Below are 17948 nucleotides of genomic sequence, written 5' to 3' on the forward strand. Positions count from 1 at the left end.
ATCAGACAGGACCGCTCTCGTCGACAACGATTTACGCCTCATATTCTCTTTATCACTGTTCTGTATATAAGAGGTTATAATGCGTCCTATTCTGCTGTATGTATCTTTCTTGTTTTAGTACGATCATGACCATCGACGGACTAACAATTCGTGCAGAAAGGGACACGAGCGTCCACTGACGCAGGTGAGCAGTCTCTTGGAAGTATTCGATTAATGACGCGAAGTTAATTGTGTGATAGCTTAAATATAACAAGGAGGGAGATCTTTTGTTTTCGACAGCCAGAGATAAGATGTATGTCGGGGCAATGCCAATTAGGTTAAAAACTGGGAGCTAATGATTGGTAGCGTGAACGTATATTATTCGCACAATGGCGAGCGGCTAGGAACATATAGCGGCCATCAGGGCGCGTTATGGAGTGTAGATGTCGATCCTGTATGTTGTGCTTGCTTAGTGCAGCAGGTTGTGTTGCTTGATATTGACTAACGCGGACTAAGACCTCGACAATCGCCGCAACCGGTGCAGCAGATAACACCATCAAGCTGTGGGAAGTCCGATCTGGCCGCTGTATACACACGTGGAATTTCCCGACAGCCGTTAAAGTCGTCCAATTTAACGAAGACGGCAACATGTTGCTCGCCATCACGGAACAGCGTATGGGCTACCAAGGCACCGTGTACGTTTTTCCTGTGATCATCGACGTTGAGGCCAAGCAGGCTGAAGAACCTATCATCAAATTCTCCTCACCCGAAAATAAATTTACAAAGGCCGGATGGTCGTATCTAAATAAGTGGATCATTACCGGCCATCTCGACGGCTCGGTGTCCAAGTATGACGCCAAGACCGGTGAACTCCTTCAGAAAGTGGTGGTTCACGAGAAGGAGGTGACCGATTTACAATTCGCGCGGGACATGACTTACTTCATCACCACATCGAAGGACAAGACCGCCCGGATTCTCGACACCAAGAACCTCAAGATCATGAAGACCTTTGTCGCGGACGCGCCGCTGAACACGGGAGCCATTACACCACTGAAAGACTATGTTATTCTGGGTGGAGGGCAAGACGCCAAAGACGTGACAACAACCGGCAGCCGACAAGGCAAATTTGAAGCGCGGTTTTACCACAAGATTTTCGAGGACGAAATCGGTAGGCTGAAAGGCCACTTTGGGCCCCTCAACCACATCGCCGTCCACCCCGCCGGCACGGGTTTCGCGTCCGGCGGCGAAGACGGATATGTTAGAGTGCACCATTTCGATAAGTCGTATTTCGACTTTTTGTATGATGTTGAGCGCATGCGTCCGGAGTAGATGGTTATGATGTGAAAAAATGTCTTATGTTGTACTTGGGATTTGTTTTATATTGTGCGTTTTAGCGGTCAATGATGCATAATATTCATCAACATATGATGTCATATCCGGATTTTATTCCCATAATCTATAGTACAACTGCCCCTAGTCACATAACAAAACAAATAACCCATAATAACCAAAAAGGCCAGCCTAAATCCGACAAACAGCAACAACAGAGCACAAGTCGATGCAACATTACGATTTCCGTTCGATCAAATTTGGCTTTGCCCTTATAGCCGTCATCATTGCAGGAGAGACAACGACAGTGGATCGATATGCCGAAGTAGCGACGGACTCTCGCAATCCGACCGAATCGCGTATGCTCTGGTCTTCTTGGCTGTCGTACGTTGCTGCTGAATATATTGACATTCCGCGAGTCGAATCGTTCTCGTTGTCCAATGCAGTGGTCCCCGTCGGTGAATGTCCGACACCCCCGTCGTAGTACGGCTGATGCAATTGTATATGCTGCTGCTGCGGCAGCGCGTAAACCGACCGTGTCGACGGCGTCGGCGGTATCGGTGCCTGCTGCCCAACATGTTCGAGTGGCACCTCAGGTATTGGTGGCACGTACGACGGCGAGTTCGGATTCGACCGGTTGATAACTCCAGGGATATACGCGATAGGAATGATATTGGAGGCGCGGGTGATCGCCGACGAGGCAATCGAGGCAACGGTGTGCGTAGATTGTCGCACATCAGACATGTCGCCGTACTGATATTGTCCACTTGTCGCAACGGAGCGCGGTCTGGCATCGCTGTCGGGGCCATGCGATGTCTTCTCGTCACCGTCAAATGATTCTTCCGGCGTCCTGCCGGCAGCACCAAGCAACCGCGCCCGCCGCCTTCGGAAGAAGAAGAATAGTAAGGCGACAATTGCACACATGAACACGAAACCGCCAACCGTACCACCGACAATGCCGCCTAGCGAGGACGAAATATGGCTCGACGTGCCGGCGTTCATCGTGGATGCTGGGCTGGTGGACGACCCGGCCGAGTAATTCTTAACACAGGACGTTGTCGGACAAGACGAACATGTCTGCAGCGTGAGCTGGCACTGCTCGTCCGCTGCGCAGGCCGGACAGCTCGGGAGCGACGAAGGGCAGCTGATACAGTTTGCTCTGGCGATTAGCGATGGCTCTAATTGGCTTAGGTCGCGAGGATCTATGAAGGCGTGGACGATGGCCGACATGCCGGGCCAGAACACAGGACGAGGATGCGGCCGATGGAGTTCGTGATTATTCTTAGATCGCCGTGAGGAGGAGTGCGATATATCCTCAGGAGCGCGGTGATTAGAAGCATATAGGAGGGAAGTAGCCTCAAGCACAGGAGGAGTTAGTTCTGGGTTCCTGTCATAGCCCTAACCTTGAAGTTACGGTTCCTGCCACGTCGACCGCATTTATGGCATAACTCACATGATGACGATAACTTGAGTCCGCCACGCGAGCCGCGCGCAATGCAAAAAAGCTCGGCTGCTTCCACGCCCCTTCGAGAAGCAAAGTTGGTGATATTGCTGGAACAACTATCTAACTCGACATGCCAATTATAGTATACTGCCTTGTTTAATGAATTATACGCGAAATATAGCCAATAAATTTTTGTGTTCGTAGTAAATTTATCTCTCAGCAGTTTATAACAATCATAAGACAATTTAGTGAAGGCTAGATATTGTATATATGTGTATTTGATCACGTGTGGCCAAATCATATGTATTTTATTACGATACTGTCGTCAATTCGGCAGCCAACACAGCGATTGAGTGTATGTGCACAGAATGATGGCCGACACGGCATTCGAATAGTAAGATTTTGGAAATTAATACAAATACAGGTTCTTAAGCGACCACCGTTTCCTGTCCCTACCTAGCAGTCGATGTCGCGGTAGGCTGTAGCCATCTGCCCGCCTTGATCGAGAGACCACTCCAAGTACTAAAATCTCCTAGCAATCCTCATCAGTGCAATGTTTGCCTTAGATCGCCATGCCTCGTTTTTCCAGCATTCGCTCCGTCTGCTGCCGCACCACTACACACAAACAGACACCACTAGACTCGCGCTCATATTCTTCTGCGTGTCCGCTCTTGATTTATTAGGCTACCTCCCGCTCGGCAACCAACAATGCTCGTCGAAATCGAAAATTACAAAAGATGAAGTAGAGCATTGGAAAGAATGGGTATATTCTACATGTCTGCTACCCACTCGCGATGCATTCAGATGTTCCCCAGCTACAGCTGTCCCTCATTATGCCTATTCGCCAACCGCGCACGGTGACAAATTGGACTACGACGTCGGACATACCGCGGGAACTTATTTCGCCTTGTGTATTCTCATAATTCTACGTGACGATTTCTCACGACTCGATCGAGTCGGAATGATGGGCTGGCTCCGCAAATGCCAGCGAGCCGACGGGAGTTTCGCGGCCGGGGTGCTACGTTCAAAGAGCAACGCTTTTTCCGACAGCCTGGAAGAAAAATTTGGCGAGCGGGACTTACGCTTTGGATACTGTGCTGCTGCTACACGGTGGTTGATCGGCGGGGATATCCTTACGCGCCAAAACGTTGTGGAGGACATCGACATTGACCGCGTGTTGGGGTACATCGCATCGTGTGTCTCGTATGAAGGCGGGATAGCCATGGGCCCGTACGCGGAGGGACATGCCGGAGGTGGTTATTGTGGCGTTGGAACGATATCTTTGTTATCACAAGGCAAAGTTAGGAATGTACTGGGGGATTTCGTTGTCGATGCCCTGATCAGATGGTCGTTGATGCACCAAGTCTATGCAGAAACTGATCCCGAATCAGACTCCGAAGACGAGAGCGATTCAGAAGTGACCAGCGTGAGTGCGTCAGACATGTCGTTGCCAGGTTCAACGACAGATATACCAGCAGGTTTTAACGGTCGCATCAACAAGCCGGCGGATACATGCTACTGCTTCTGGTCCGGCGCGACTCTCGAAATGCTAGACGTCCCAGTTACTTCCTCGCCATCATCAATAACCGGATCACTAAGGTTATCCGATATTCGGTCAAACGTTATGTTTCTCCTCACACAGACACAAAACACAATGATAGGCGGCTTTTCTAAAGTCGCAGGCGCTCACCCGGATCTCATGCACGCGTACCTCGGCGTCGCAGCCCTCGCAATGTGCGCAGATGTCATTCGAGAACAAGGCGGTCCTGAAAAATTCGCCAAGAATGCTGCGGAAGGAGAAATTATTGCATCTATTCTACCGCTCAAGTCCATTGACGGCGCGTTATGCTTATCAACTTCGTCAAAGCATTATGCGGAGCAGTTACGGGAAAAATGGGAGAAAGAGTAATTTGTACAGGAAAATATCATATTTTGGGTTCACCTTCGCATTCCAGGATATGCAATTACGAACTCTGATGTTATGATAAAAGGTTAAATTTTAACTGCCTAGGACACAAGAACAAAAGTCATTATAGTAGCTATATGTATCATATGTTTTACAACAATCGCTGTCTACCCGCTCATGTACGTCGTCAATCTTAAATCTAGCATTTAAGGGTTCTCCGCAACGAACTTGACACCCTTGGCGATGTTCTTCTTCAAATCAACCTTGGCGGCCTCGATGAGCTTCTCCTCGTACTCGTTGAGCGTCCCCAGCGGGTGGATCTCCTCAGCACCAGATGGGCCAAGGGTGACCTGCGATGAGAAGAACTCGATGCCCTCGTCCTTGAAGAGCGGAGAGTCGACGAATGTGGGCTCAGTGACGGTAGTGCCGGAGATCGAGGAGAGGAGTGAATTGGCGAAACGGGCGGCGGCCTGAGCCATGGAGAGAGTAGCCGAGCCGGCTCCGTCCTTGGCCTTAACGACCTCATCACCGCCGAACTGGATGCGGTGGACCAGCGCGTCACGGGTTTCACCCTCGATGTCGGGATGTTGAGACTGCGAAAGAATAGGGACGATGGTCACGCCTGAGTGGCCGCCGACGACGGTAACGGGCTCATCAGTGGGGTCCGTACCTTTGACCTCGGAGATGAAGCGTGACGCACGGAGGACGTCGAGGGTTGTGACACCGAAAAGGCGCTTGGGGTCGTAGACGCCCTTGGACTTATAGACCTCGGCAACGATGGGGACCGTCGAGTTGACGGGATTGGCAATGACGAGGACGAAGGCCTTAGGAGCATATTCAGCAGCGGCCTTGGCGAGATCGCGGACAATGGAAGCATTGGTGTTAAAGAGATCGTCACGAGTCATACCGGGCTTACGGGGCACACCGGCGGGGATCAAGATAACCTCGGCACCAGTGAGGGCCTTCTCAAGGCCACCGTTGTCGGGGAGGTAACCGGCGACGGTCGAGTTGGTGGGGACGTGGGAAACATCAGCCGCAACACCGGGAGCTCCACGGAGATCGTAGAGGGAGAGGTCAGTGACTTTATCGTTGAGCTTCAAGAGAAGCGACAGAGGCTGGCCAATGCCACCTGTGATACATTAGCGATCTTGTCGTGCCAACACTGGCAATTGAGCGCATATCCGTCAGATACACATTCTCAGCTGCAAATTGGTGCAAATCCAAATCGCACTTACCAGCAGCACCGAGAACAGCAACCTTGTAAGCCTACGATCGATATTTTGATTAGTGCACGTTCAGCACAAACACCATAGCACATGTAACTAAACCAGGGCGGTCCAATGCAGCAGCAACATAACATTGTGAGGCACAAAGGATCGTCGACTTTTCTCCATGGCCGGCAGTCGCCCGTGTTCCCCATACTACTCCCAATCTCGCTAAATGGAAAACAGACTTACATTAGCAGCAGTTGATGAGAACGCACGGCGCTGTGCCTGAGCGAAAAGGTTACGAGCAAGGAAGACCATATTGAAGGATTGTATGCTTAGCAAACGAAACTCAGGATGAATCTACTCTATGAGCGAGTCTGGAAGGAAAAAAAAAAAAGAAAACGATGGAGGCAGAGAATCTACTCTAAATTAACCGGCGGCCGTGCGGTCCGGCAATTTGCACCGCCGCATTTGCACCGCCCAGACTGTCGAGCCCCCCAATGACATCTGAGAAAGCCAGCCACTTTGCACCGCCTTAAGTGGCGCAGATGGGAGTGCAAAGAAGAACCTTTGGTCCGGGGCAACTTCGGAGATGAGGCCAATGTTAATTGAGTAGCGAATACAACTCTGGTTTGCCCGTAAATTTCCACCTGTGCCATGATAAATTGTAAGGAAGTTATATAACCGATCGGTAAAACCGGCAAGTAGTTCAACTTAAGATTTAAATGCTGCAGTCTTTCTATCGAAAAGCGTCAAATAACAATATGGGTGTAGCTGATTCGCATATATTTGCAATCGCAGATGGGCGAATTCGCTGAAGCCTGCGTGTACAGAATCTGCAATGCGCGAGAGCAGGTTCAGAATGAGCTCCTCAACCTGAGTCGTGTTCGCGCACGACAGACGGCATTCAATAAAGAATAAATTGCTTGACCAACTAATATATACAATTTATATACACTCTATATAATATAGCTCAGTATTTACAATTTGACTTCTCTGTCAGATGTACATGTCAAATTCATTTCAATATTCCTGCTGTTTCCGCCATAACCCGAATCAAAATTTCTATATCCTTGGACTTCCTAATCGCACAAACTGGAATTGTCCTCCACGACCTCTGCTTTGTAAATTCCACGAGCGGATCATACTTCACTTTCGTATGCGGCAAGTCCGCTTTAGTCGCAACCACTAAAATACGCTTACCATCCATACGCTCAGGACCCAGCTCAGCCATCAGGACTCGTAAATCTGCAACAGGATCCTCGCTATCTAGACCGATCACAAAAACAAGACCGCCTGCGCGTTCGATGTGTCGCAGAAAGTCGGTACCCATACCTCTATTCAAATTTGCACCAGCAATTATGCCAGGAATGTCGGCAACAGTGAAAGTCTTATCGGTCGTCGCTACATCAAGCGATATTGTGCCGACACTCGGCGTTAGCGTTGTAAACTGCCAATGCCCGATTCGCGGTCGTGCATTCGAGATTGCGCGTAACAGGGTACTCTTACCGGCATTAGGCAGTCCAACCAGTCCAAGGTTTGCTAGAAGCTTCAACTCGAATCTGAATACACCACTAAGTCCAGCTCTTCCTTTTGTCGCAAACCTTGGATTTCGAATATCAGGCGTATGAAAGTGCTGGTTTCCAAGGCCACCACGGCCGCCTTTGAGCAAAAGAACAGGAGGGCCAGGTCGTGTTAGATCAATTCCGTCAGGCGGGAAACTGTCTTGTATCCGCTCAATTCTCTCTTGCGCTCTATCATCCAAAACTTTTCGCTTCTTCAAGTCTTTGAAAAATTGTCTCTCTATATTGAATTCCTTGAACCCGCTCAGATGAATCCAGCCCTCTCCATGCGGTGGGTTCTCTCGCTCCAAAACGTAGTCGGGCGAAAGAGTGATGTGAGTCCCAACAGGTACCTTTATAATAACGTCGATGCCATTTCGTCCATTCATTTGAGAGCTAGATCCACCTCTTCCGGACTCTGCGACAACCCGTTTCCGAATTTTATGAAGCGACGTCTCGCCTTCTACAGGTTGCACATACACGCTCCCTCCATCTCCACCATCGCCTCCATCAGGCGGCCCCTTGGCTCTTCCACTCTCCCGCAAAAATGACACGTTTCCGTCGCCACCGGCGCCTGAACTTAGTTTGACGACCATGATATCGGTGAAATTTGAGTCGGCTTTCTTCCGGCGCTTATATGGAGTTGAGTTCTGACCCGGTAGCTTCTGAAGTGTAATGTTGTGAGTGTAGAACGATTCATCTTGAAGAAATCGTGCCTGTTGGTATATAGTAAGTGGCAGTGATGAATTGCTTATAAGAGTTGGTGCCAGTGGAGTATGGTTGGATCTATGACGGGTTGCTTGCAATGAAGTCGTTTGTAAATGTCGAGAGAGATAGACGTCGATATTTGGCTGCTGAAAACGCAGAAACCTACAAATCTTTGGCCTTGCCATTGTGTCATCGAATACCGAATATACTATCGATAACCGGTCATCGAAAATCAAATATTATTTTAGAATCGTTCTTGCGAGTTCGCCCGACTCCAAAGTGGGTTGGGAGTTAAAAAAGTTTCGCAGCGGCTTCGGTCGGCGCCGAAGAATTCCCAAATCTATTTCGGGGCAGCTTACATCTTTAAAGATTCATCGTCGGTAGCGGTCTTGATCGCAACCACCACAGCTGGATCAATACCTACCATAGGCGCAGGCGCAAATGGTCCGGCAACTGGAATGGCGGTTCCTGGGCATTGCTGTGCCGATGGCCTTAATAGCCAGCATTGGCTGGGGTTCCGACATTTTGATCTTTCGCAAGCACCTGCCAAGGGACTTATTGATTCGGCATCGAATATACGTCCTCTTTATATGGCTTACATACCTACTAGCTATCCTTGTCCCCCCTGGATCGCCGCCACGACCATTTAATCCGGATCCGCAACTCGCAAAAATCAGTACATTCTGTCGGAAGTGCAACGCGGTAAAGCCACCGCGCGCCCATCACTGTCGTATCTGCAAGACATGTATACTACGTATGGACCACCACTGTCCATGGACGAACAATTGCGTCGGTCACAAGAACTTACTTCACTTTATCAGATTTTTGCTAAGTGTTGTCTTTGGCACGTCGTCTGTGTTTTGGAACTTATGTGGACGAATCAGAGTTCTGTGGGAGGCGCGAAACCAACCTGTGTACGACGACGAGGTCAGTTTATCGGAGATCATTGCGACCATTGTGTTCACCCCGGTATCATTTTTTGTTATATTCACCGTTGGCCTGCTGACAATTCGCACTTTATGGAATTTATGCGAAAACGTGACTTTAATAGAGACATGGGAGCGTGAGAGAGTAGAAGGGCAGATTCGGCGAGGCAGGTTACCCCCAGTTGAATTTCCGTACGATCTAGGTGGTCCATATGATAATTTAGTCGCATCGTTGGGTGCGGTCTGGAGATGGTTCTTGCCCTGGACCGAGCCGCAGGGTGATGGCATGCATTTTGAAGCCAATGAAGATGCGGCCCCGAACACGCCTTGGCCGCCAACTGATCCGGATGAGATTCCTGCGTATCAGTTCGTGGAGAGGCAAATGTCGCCAATGGTTGTAGGACGCCGGAGCAGTACCGGGAGTATTCCGGCGTTTCCTGCACCGTATTTTAACGAGAGAGCGGGGCATGCAACGCAACAACTGTACGGGTTTGGCGCTACAGAATTTGAGTCAGATGATGACGCAGATCCAAATACGTATTGGCGACGAGATAAGTGGCAGTCATGGGAGGGAGAAAGATTAGAGGATTTTGGAGTCGATGTAGATGCAGAGACGTATCGCCGTACACAAACAAGCGATGACATGGACGGTGACGATGAGAATGTGCCACTAGGAATAGTTAAACGGAAACTGGTAGGTAATGGTATGCGGTGCGCAGAAGAAAGCGTTGAAGTTAGAAGCAACAATTTGTAAATAGTCATTATTCCTTTTTCATATTGTCTAGCATTTGCTTGACGAATTAGCTTGAATGTCGCTGAATGGGTATTCATTGAAGAGATATCGCATGCAACATTGTGTACATAAACGAAACCACTTTTATTGCGATTAAAAAGCAACTATCTTACAAACATATCCTGTAACTCGCGTACCGTCCACTGGTCTCACTTCGCCGTATAATCTTCACAACCATTCCTCTTTTGAGTCCCAAGTATCGTGCGACAGGATCTTCTCTCTGGATACGGGGAAGTTGGCTCTCCTTCAATCTATACTTTTCTAATAGCATCTTCTTCTCGTCGTTTGACAATCGAATGTGTTTCGGTACTAATTCGTGGTGGGTGATATTGACCAACAAATCCGCTTCCTGAAAGGTCTCGATCGTAGCCGGCGCAACGGTAGGAATCATTTTATTGGCAGAAGGCGTGATAGAAGTCTGGTAAATGAAGATGCCACCAGTGAACGACTTATCCATAATGTGAATGCAGAATGCTCGCATGGTTTTGATGCCAACTGACGCTTCGTCGCAAAATTCAACCCATAGACTACCTAGATCAGGGAACTTCTCTTGCGCTTCTATCGTCGGACTTGCCTGAAAACACATGAGTTTACGTCTATGAATTAGTTAGCGAAATCAAATTTGGGTAGGCAATGCACGAAAATTCAAGGAAAGCGTACTGTGGCTGGCCCATTGAATCACACATTCTTGATCGGAAATCATCCAATGTCATATTTATATCCTCTTCGCTTACATCATATCCCTATTCCAAATATTAACATTAAAGAGCATGTGGTCATCAGATCAACATACCCGGTCTTTAACCAGCTCTTTGACAGTTCGAAACGTCCGCCATAATCGTGACGCTTGTCGCTCAGCTTCATCCATACCGACGCTACCTCAATAAATTTGGCTATCGTGTAAGAACAGTGATTGAAACGACCAGTGCAATTGCCTGTAAAGAAATAATTGTCGAGTGGTTTGGGAGAAAAGATTTAGTTTTCCGTCGTGCGGCATTGGTATGCTGCGATCTACCGCGGATAGTGACTCTGCGTACGCGCAGAAATTATATTGCCGAGGCGGTTCCAGGCACCACCGAAGGTTTCTACGAAAAAATCTGCCCTTGGTTCGAGGTATATCGAACAATTACAGTATACTCCGTCCACAGAAGTCTTCATTACGACTACTGCTCGGTGACTTTTGTTCTATTACTTTATTGTATTTGTGTTTTGCAGACGAGCAGGCGCTTTTAGCAAGAGCTCAGGACAAGTCGTTCTTAATCGAATATAATGGCTGCTGTCGAGTCTACAGAGGCGCCCGCCGCGACCGGCACGAAGCAGCGTCCCGTCAAGCCCGATCAGGCGACCTTCGAGGCTGGTCTTGAGGCTCTCGAGAAGGAATTGAAAGCCAAGAGTGATAAGCAGGTGTGTACTGGATTTTACTACTGAGGCTAGCGTTTATCTCGTCACTGGTCGGCAGAGGACACGTGTGAAGTCCGCACCTCCAGTTTACTCTTTCAACTGTGACCAGAATTCTAATATGATATTTGTTGGAATTGTAGGATTACTATGTCAATCAATTGAAGCTTCTTTCTCCCGACTCTGCCCAGTCTGAGAAGCAGCAGGAACTTCGCGGGCAGCTTACGGCCATTCGACAGCGTCAGACCGAAATCCGCGCTGCAAATCAGAAGGTTTTCGAGGAGATCAGAGCACTCGATGATGGTTTGAAGCGAAAGGTATATACTTGATATCATGGACACAAAGAATGGTTAGGATTTTAATGTATTGTATAGATCAAAGAAGTTCAGTCTGCCAAATCTAAGCTTAGCTTCAAGTCCATTGACGAGCTCGATACTCACATCAAGTATGTGATAATGCCGCCAACATTGTTTGACTGTCTACTGACATTTATAGGAAACTTGAAGCCACCGTTGATTCGGGGACGATGAAGCTCGTCGACGAGAAGCGCACTCTCAGCGATATTACCGGGCTCAAGAAGGCCCGCAAGAGCTTCTCCAACATCCGCGAGATCGAGCAGTCTATTGCCGAGAGCAAGGAGAAAGTTGCCGCTCTCCGTAGCAAGACCGAGGACAGTGAGTCCAAGGAATTGTCCTCCAAGCACCAGAAGATCCAGGCCGAGTTAGATGCCATTCGTGCCGAAATCGATAAGGTCCAGAAGAATAGGTCGACTCTTGTCGAACAGCGGAACGAGGCGCGTAAGGCGCGTGAAGAGGCATACAACGCGCTTCGAAAGTTCAAAAACGACTTTTATCAGCAGAAGAAGGAGTACGGCAAGTACGAGCAGGAAGAGCGACAGCGACGATGGGAGCGCAAGAAAGCTGAGCGTGAGGCTTTTGAGCGCGAGAGACGGAAGAAGCGCGCTGCGCAGAAGCTCGAGGCTGCTAGCGAGCCCGCTTTCGGGGCCGATATCACCCAGGCCGAGTCCCTGTTGCAGTATTTTGACCCGACGTTCAAGCCTACCAGCGGCGTGCTCCGCTCGTCAAGCAGCCTTGCTGCGCAGGCTACCCGTACCATTGACGCTGCGCCACCGGCTGGCACCCAGATCCTGACGAAGAAAACTAATGACGAGACATACTTTGTTGGCAAAAAGGGCAAGAAGAGCAAAAACACCAACGGCATTTCTGCTGCCGAGAAGGAGAAGTTCACGCTCAACTTTGAGATTGTCAGTCAGCTTAGCAAGCTCTCCATTGGCGTTCCTATGAACAAGGAAGAAGTTCCCGCCACAGTTGAGGCTCTCAAGACGAAGGTCCAGTGGTTCAAGGACAACCAAGAGCGGGTTACGACCGAGAACATCAAGAAGGCTGAGGCCGAGATTGAGCGTCTTGAGAAGGACGCCGAGGCAGAGGCTGCGAAGGATCAAGAGCCCAGAAAGCGACCCGGCAAGCGAAACGGCAGGGGTGTCGAGAACGGCGAGAAGGTCGATGGTGAGATGGATGCTACACCTGAGCCTGAATCTGAGACTGCCGCTGAAGAGGCGGAAGACATTGAGGAATCCGGCGAAACCGAAGTCAAGGTGGAGGAGTAAGAAGCTGTGGATGTGCGTCGTTTGTATTCAAAATATCTGGCGCGCGGGAATAGAGAAAACCGGCGAGTAGAAGAAAACCAAAATCTTTATAGTGACTTATCTTGGGATGCGAATGAGAATTGGACGATACAATAGCTGGGTGGTGAGGAGCATATTTAAAAATTCGACGCCTATCTTGATGTCACGTCATGTTATCCATCATACTACTCCAATCTCCATTTGTCTAATGATCTTCCATTCATTTTGTATTTACTATATTTTGCGATTTTTTTGTGCGTGTGTTTTAGTGCTAGTTCCATGATTGCTTGGTTTAATGAGTATGACCTTCGTATAGATTGTTGTATATTGTGTCTTAATATGTATGCAATGCATTACAGTTTTAGTATTGAGCTGTGGTATATAATAATGATTGAACCATTATTACACCTTGATTCGGTGTTCTGTGCGGCTCAACTTTCGTGTATCCTACGCGTTACCCCTTCGGACAGGAAATCTTCCACCCCACCGCATCAGCGTAGATATCACAGAACCGCAACGACGAGATCGACAATCAAATTCACTGGGAAGGAAGACGATGCATGTATCGCCGTCGTCGTACGCGCGCGCCTTCACCTCCCTCCGTGCATCGACGCTCTCGCACACGACATGCCGTCTAGTGTTGTTCGTGGCTTGTCTCGACGTAGACGCGCTGTGCGCGGCGAAGATCTTCTCCGGTATTTTGAAGCACGAGTTAATTCCGCACCGCACATGCCCGGTTGCTGGGTATTCGGAGTTGAGGGCGCGGTATTCGGAGTTGGACGACGAGATTACGACAGTGGTGTTATTGGGGTGTGGGGCATTGGTTGATTTGACAGCGTACTTGCGTGAGGAGGAGAATGATGACGAGGAAGACCAAGACGAAGAAAATTTGGTGAAGAGAAGAAGGGAGAGGAGGAAGATATATGTGTTTGATAACCATCGACCGTGGAACTTGCAGAACGTGTTTGGACCGGACGATGTGGTTTGTTTTGATGATGGAGACGTAGAAGATGGACTTTTGGATAAAGAACGTGAGGCTTATGAGGCATTATTGAAATTAAGCGACGCGGAAGACAGCGAGAGCGACGAAGATGATGAGGACGATGAAGAGCATGCAAGTGACTCGGACGCCGAGACGGATCAAGAGAGGGAAGTAGTCGACGACGACTTATCAGAAGACGACCCAGCCTCCGAAGCTGACGACGTCCAAGAGACACCAACTACGCGACAGTCAGGATTACCAGATTCTACACCGTCATCGAAACGCAAATCACCATCATCACCACGCTCACCGTTACCGTCTCCCCGTCGCCAAAAATCCACCAGACAGATCCGTCGCGAATACGAGGACATCATCGCCAATTACTACACCAGAGGGACGGCATACTCCACACCCGTGGCCTCCCAACTATATTCGCTCCTCTCGTTCCTAGGCGACACCTCCACACACGATCTGTGGCTCTCCATAGTCGGCACAACGGCTCTCGACACCCTCGCTCCAGAACTCTACCGCCGTCTATTCCCTCTCTTCTGTGACGAAGTCAGACGGTTAAATCCCAGCGCTACTACTGTGAAATTATCAGCAGACGACACCACGTTGGTAATTCAGCCGGATTTTCGAATGTTTCTCCTGCGGCACTGGACACTATATGACGCGATCCTGCATTCGCCCTATGTCGCATCGAGACTCCAACTCTGGACGGACGACGGCAGAAAAAAACTGCACAAGATGCTCGCAAAGATGGGAGTATCGCTCTCTGTAGCGAGAGAACGGTGGACGCACACAGATGTCTCGCTCAAGCGCGAACTTAAAGACAGAATATCCAATGTTGCGGAGGTCTTCGGTATCGGAAACGTTGTACGGACAGGAGTTGTTCGGAAGTTCGGGTTCCGTGGCGCTGTGACTGCAGGTGATGCTGTTGAGAGCGTGGCGGCGTTACTGGAGTGTGGACGTGGGAAAAGCGTTGTTGACAAGGAAAATGTGAATCCTGATGCCAAAGACGTGGATGAGGCGAAGGAGATTTATAAAGATGCTTGGATTGATAATTTTTGGACAGGGTGGGATGCGCTTGATGAGTATGTGGCCCACATCTGTCGAAGCTATAATTCTCTGTTATGTTCTTCACTAATGTGGTATTGACAGCGTCGAGTTACTGCTTCACGGTGTTCAACGAGCACAAGCCCTCCAACAAGCAGTTGTCCGCACAGGAACGGCCCTTCTCGAAAAGAACCAGGTTCTAATCCTCCGCACGTTCCGTCTTGCAGTCCTCAAAGACGGTCCGGATCTCGAACTGTTTAGTAACCCAATCACATTAATCCGTCTCGCGAGTTGGGTGAATGAGTGCAAAGCCGAGCAAGATGATCGGCAAATTCCGATGGTGATGGCTGCGTTGGATAGAACTAAGGACACATATACGGTCGTGGGACTACCTGCGCGTGTACTTAAACAGTCTGGCAAAGAAGGCGCCGCCGACGACGACGACGACTGGGTCGGCGACGAGGAAGTGGAGACAATGCGGAATTCGTTCGGAATTACATTTCAGGAGGTCGCGAAACAGACGCACGCGCGTGTTCGTATCGATTCTTTCGAGAGTTCGGTTGTGGAGGTTAGGAAGGATGACCTTACGGGATTTCTGGAGGGAATGACGATTGTTGGGGTGAGATGAATGGTATAGAAGCGTGCACGTAGGTGGTGTATTATAGGTTTCTTCATTTCATTGATTGTGTTTGTTTGGCATGTGTTATTAGCAATGTTGTATATTATCATGATCTTTAATTATCTAATCTCTCTATGACCAATGTGAAGTAACAAAAAAAAAAGGGAAAAGAGCAGTATTACGCCAAACACAGTTGCATCCCTATCTTACAAAATATACACAATTGAATCCATATGTGCCACGGCTAACAGCCAAAATTACTTTGGACATAACTCAAGACAGTCGAGTAACTGGCCGGCCTTGACGTGAATAAACGCGCTCTCCTGGTCATTAAGACCCAAGCTAAGCAACAGTGTATCGTCCAGCCAGCCGTGATAATAACCGTTGACAAGGTTATTCGTGTCTGGCGTCAGCTTTGCCTTGCTACTTTCTGCTCTCTTTTCGACAGCGTTTGGCGGATTATCGAGCGATTCCCTGCGCCGTCTATAATGCGAATGATCCCACTCCATAGCAACAGAGTACACCATCTGCGCCTCGTCAGTGCCTGCATATATCAAGTTCGACGAGCGCGCGAGGATGTGGAAAGGGGCGGTGGCATTCATGACGACGAGATATCGTCTGTAATAGACGTCCAGGAAACGCTCGTACTTGACATGCATGATCGAGATCAGCACAGTGTTGTCGAGACTTGGTTCGCAAGGGTACTCGCACAAGGTCACGCGCAGGGAGTTCGTGGCTTGGTGAATCATCATCTTTCGAGTCTCTGGGTCAGCGTACGTCTTGCGGAGCGACAAAATGCACTCTGGTGTTGGCGCGTACACTCCCAGATTGCGCATGCTGCCATCTGACATGGCGGTGAACGAACGGTCGCCAATCTCATGATGCACGAAAATGTCGTCCTTCTCGTCGAACAGGAGCTGGTAGTTCTTTTCAATCTCGGCCAGTGGGGATTCGCGTGGTAATGCAGTCAGATTTGCGAACCGAATCGGAACATTCTCGACCTTGAGTTTCGATGCGAGGTCAGGTATGATAGTACGGAGATCAACAACGAATTGGTGGACGCAGTTGGCAACCCCGTTGGTGCCGACGATCATCAACGGCTCGCCACGGGGTGACATGAAGATCCGCGAATCAATGTGTCCGACACCAGATTCCGACATGGTCCAAAGTCCGCACGAGCCTTCTGGAGAACGCCAGCTGGGAAGATCAAGAGTCTTCGGCTGATTGACGCATCTGAGCATCTGCTGGTCAAAAGTGTCCGACTTGGTCCAGTCCACGTCACAGTAAATGACGGTATGCCTTTGGACGGTCGCTGCGTCTTCTATCGGCTTGAGTGATTCTCTTGCGAAGCCGACGTACGGGTACTGCGAACCAGGGGGAGTCGGAATCAAGTTCGGGTTAAATCTGTAGACATCGGTCGGCATGAAACCGAGCGGTGCGAAGGAAATTCTGGAAATTGTGCCCTCTGGATTCGCAACATTAATAAGAACATTCGAACCACCGGGCTTGTGGAAAGGCTGGGAGCAGGTTTGCAGCTGCTTGGTGACAGCCTTGCGATGCCGCACGAGCGGACTGCCGTCGAGATACTCTTCGCGAATGTCGTCGTCGACGCCTCGAGTGTCGGGCGATCCGTTCCACTTTGGCTCCTCGAGGACCGACTGTTGGTGCCTGCCATTGTCGACAATTGAGACAGCGAGATCACGGACATGGCTCTTGGAGGTGTAGCTGCCGACGACGAGGAAGAAGACCAAGCAAATGGCCAGCAAGACGGCCACGCAGCTGTTCTTGCGCTTCCGGAGAGTGTACGTCATTGTCGGTCCTATTAGGTCTCACTTCTATACTGCAGATGCTGTGAATTAATAGCAGAGCTACGAGAAGATGACGAGGACAGATTAAGTCTGTACAAAGAGGGCGGAGAAAGATCAGCCGTTCACAATTTTTGAGATAACATGGAAACAGAGAAGTACAAGAATGATTTATTGATTTTTTGGCTGCACACACGCAATCCCGGTAGGCTGTATCTGGAGTTTAGCCCTAACCTTCGACTGCAGGTGTATTTGCTTGCTTGCACGGCGCAACGCTAGCACAAAATACGAGACATAAACATCTGAAAAGTAATAGAACGCGCATACTGCAACTAAGCGTCCAGAGACTACCTTTTTGTTTAATACTAAGAAGGAGAGTGGGGTACAAATGTATTTCCATACAGTCCAGTTGAGAGTCGTAATGCTTGGAGTGACCGAGGACCCAGAAAAGGCCCGCACTTTATTGCTGATCCTATGTGGATGGCGGTATTGCAACCCTGCCGTCGTACCTGAGCTAAGCCATATGCGACAACTAGGTTACCTTATTCGGCTAGAGGCTCCCGGGAGAAGACCCTGACCAGCCCTTAT

General features: G+C 49.3%; 10 protein-coding genes across 10 annotated transcripts; 5 read left to right on the forward strand and 5 right to left on the reverse strand.

Moving 5' to 3' along the window:
• The first annotated feature begins 4 nt into the window (after window positions 1–4).
• Window positions 5–1457, forward strand: V1513DRAFT_450271 (WD40-repeat-containing domain protein). Its single transcript, XM_066898798.1, has 5 exons — window positions 5–96; window positions 157–184; window positions 240–292; window positions 346–433; window positions 496–1457. Exons 1-5 carry the CDS (start codon window positions 80–82, stop codon window positions 1306–1308), a joined length of 999 nt encoding a protein of 332 aa, XP_066751885.1. The 5' UTR covers window positions 5–79; the 3' UTR covers window positions 1309–1457.
• V1513DRAFT_450273 (uncharacterized protein) lies at window positions 1375–2658 on the reverse strand. The gene has a single exon (XM_066898799.1). It carries the CDS (start codon window positions 2536–2538, stop codon window positions 1546–1548), a length of 993 nt encoding a protein of 330 aa, XP_066751886.1. The 5' UTR covers window positions 2539–2658; the 3' UTR covers window positions 1375–1545.
• A 389-nt stretch (window positions 2659–3047) lies between these two features.
• Window positions 3048–5018, forward strand: V1513DRAFT_480714 (terpenoid cyclases/protein prenyltransferase alpha-alpha toroid). Its single transcript, XM_066900338.1, has 2 exons — window positions 3048–3107; window positions 3177–5018. Exon 2 carries the CDS (start codon window positions 3306–3308, stop codon window positions 4659–4661), a length of 1356 nt encoding a protein of 451 aa, XP_066751887.1. The 5' UTR covers window positions 3048–3107; window positions 3177–3305; the 3' UTR covers window positions 4662–5018.
• On the reverse strand, window positions 4731–6238 carry V1513DRAFT_450276 (lactate/malate dehydrogenase). Its single transcript, XM_066898800.1, has 3 exons — window positions 6116–6238; window positions 5894–5924; window positions 4731–5787 (listed from the first exon to the last, which is right to left on the reverse strand). Exons 1-3 carry the CDS (start codon window positions 6182–6184, stop codon window positions 4865–4867), a joined length of 1023 nt encoding a protein of 340 aa, XP_066751888.1. The 5' UTR covers window positions 6185–6238; the 3' UTR covers window positions 4731–4864.
• Window positions 6239–6704: 466 nt separating this feature from the next.
• Window positions 6705–8469, reverse strand: V1513DRAFT_193719 (GTP1/OBG domain-containing protein). Its single transcript, XM_066894319.1, has one exon. The coding sequence runs from the start codon at window positions 8319–8321 to the stop codon at window positions 6885–6887; it is 1437 nt and encodes a 478-aa protein (XP_066751889.1). The 5' UTR covers window positions 8322–8469; the 3' UTR covers window positions 6705–6884.
• V1513DRAFT_450280 (DHHC palmitoyltransferase-domain-containing protein) lies at window positions 8434–9949 on the forward strand. The gene has a single exon (XM_066898801.1). It carries the CDS (start codon window positions 8578–8580, stop codon window positions 9814–9816), a length of 1239 nt encoding a protein of 412 aa, XP_066751890.1. The 5' UTR covers window positions 8434–8577; the 3' UTR covers window positions 9817–9949.
• Window positions 9868–10874, reverse strand: V1513DRAFT_450281 (RNA polymerase). The gene is made up of 3 exons (XM_066898802.1): window positions 10649–10874; window positions 10516–10598; window positions 9868–10451 (listed from the first exon to the last, which is right to left on the reverse strand). The coding sequence occupies exons 1-3, from the start codon at window positions 10721–10723 to the stop codon at window positions 9965–9967; spliced, it is 645 nt and encodes a 214-aa protein (XP_066751891.1). The 5' UTR covers window positions 10724–10874; the 3' UTR covers window positions 9868–9964.
• Window positions 10875–10949: 75 nt separating this feature from the next.
• On the forward strand, window positions 10950–13269 carry V1513DRAFT_450284 (uncharacterized protein). Its single transcript, XM_066898803.1, has 4 exons — window positions 10950–11259; window positions 11397–11570; window positions 11628–11698; window positions 11749–13269. The coding sequence occupies exons 1-4, from the start codon at window positions 11125–11127 to the stop codon at window positions 12878–12880; spliced, it is 1512 nt and encodes a 503-aa protein (XP_066751892.1). The 5' UTR covers window positions 10950–11124; the 3' UTR covers window positions 12881–13269.
• On the forward strand, window positions 13238–15704 carry V1513DRAFT_450287 (CDC45 family; the record flags this gene model as incomplete). The annotated part of the gene is made up of 3 exons (XM_066898804.1): window positions 13238–13275; window positions 13394–14974; window positions 15042–15704. The coding sequence occupies 3 exons, from the start codon at window positions 13238–13240 to the stop codon at window positions 15562–15564; spliced, it is 2142 nt and encodes a 713-aa protein (XP_066751893.1). The 3' UTR covers window positions 15565–15704.
• Window positions 15647–17489, reverse strand: V1513DRAFT_450289 (uncharacterized protein). Its single transcript, XM_066898805.1, has one exon. It carries the CDS (start codon window positions 17364–17366, stop codon window positions 15813–15815), a length of 1554 nt encoding a protein of 517 aa, XP_066751894.1. The 5' UTR covers window positions 17367–17489; the 3' UTR covers window positions 15647–15812.
• Window positions 17490–17948: the final 459 nt, after the last annotated feature.

Source organism: Lipomyces chichibuensis (genome assembly GCF_038497645.1).
Source record: "Lipomyces chichibuensis strain CBS 12929 unplaced genomic scaffold V1513scaffold_34, whole genome shotgun sequence".
Taxonomy (NCBI): Eukaryota; Fungi; Ascomycota; class Lipomycetes; order Lipomycetales; family Lipomycetaceae; genus Lipomyces; species Lipomyces chichibuensis.

Excerpts from the sequence above, each read along its gene's own strand:
- V1513DRAFT_450271 (XM_066898798.1), top strand. Across the intron at positions 185-239 it reads ACGAGCGTCCACTGACGCAG|CTTAAATATAACAAGGAGGG; the intron begins GTGAGCAGTCTC and ends ATTGTGTGATAG. Across the intron at positions 293-345 it reads TCGACAGCCAGAGATAAGAT|CGTGAACGTATATTATTCGC; the intron begins GTATGTCGGGGC and ends AATGATTGGTAG.
- V1513DRAFT_450273 (XM_066898799.1), bottom strand. The coding sequence starts at position 2,538 with ATGTCGGCCATCGTCCACGCCTTCATAGATCCTCGCGACCTAAGCCAA.
- V1513DRAFT_480714 (XM_066900338.1), top strand. The coding sequence starts at position 3,306 with ATGTTTGCCTTAGATCGCCATGCCTCGTTTTTCCAGCATTCGCTCCGT.
- V1513DRAFT_450276 (XM_066898800.1), bottom strand. The coding sequence starts at position 6,184 with ATGGTCTTCCTTGCTCGTAACCTTTTCGCTCAGGCACAGCGCCGTGCG. Across the intron at positions 5,925-6,115 it reads TCTCATCAACTGCTGCTAAT|GCTTACAAGGTTGCTGTTCT; the intron begins GTAAGTCTGTTT and ends TATCGATCGTAG. Across the intron at positions 5,788-5,893 it reads TGCTGTTCTCGGTGCTGCTG|GTGGCATTGGCCAGCCTCTG; the intron begins GTAAGTGCGATT and ends AATGTATCACAG.
- V1513DRAFT_193719 (XM_066894319.1), bottom strand. The coding sequence starts at position 8,321 with ATGGCAAGGCCAAAGATTTGTAGGTTTCTGCGTTTTCAGCAGCCAAAT.
- V1513DRAFT_450280 (XM_066898801.1), top strand. The coding sequence starts at position 8,578 with ATGGTCCGGCAACTGGAATGGCGGTTCCTGGGCATTGCTGTGCCGATG.
- V1513DRAFT_450281 (XM_066898802.1), bottom strand. The coding sequence starts at position 10,723 with ATGGATGAAGCTGAGCGACAAGCGTCACGATTATGGCGGACGTTTCGA. Across the intron at positions 10,599-10,648 it reads AAGAGCTGGTTAAAGACCGG|GGATATGATGTAAGCGAAGA; the intron begins GTATGTTGATCT and ends TATTTGGAATAG. Across the intron at positions 10,452-10,515 it reads GATTCAATGGGCCAGCCACA|ACGTAAACTCATGTGTTTTC; the intron begins GTACGCTTTCCT and ends ACTAATTCATAG.
- V1513DRAFT_450284 (XM_066898803.1), top strand. The coding sequence starts at position 11,125 with ATGGCTGCTGTCGAGTCTACAGAGGCGCCCGCCGCGACCGGCACGAAG. Across the intron at positions 11,260-11,396 it reads AAGCCAAGAGTGATAAGCAG|GATTACTATGTCAATCAATT; the intron begins GTGTGTACTGGA and ends TTGGAATTGTAG. Across the intron at positions 11,699-11,748 it reads GAGCTCGATACTCACATCAA|GAAACTTGAAGCCACCGTTG; the intron begins GTATGTGATAAT and ends TGACATTTATAG.
- V1513DRAFT_450289 (XM_066898805.1), bottom strand. The coding sequence starts at position 17,366 with ATGACGTACACTCTCCGGAAGCGCAAGAACAGCTGCGTGGCCGTCTTG.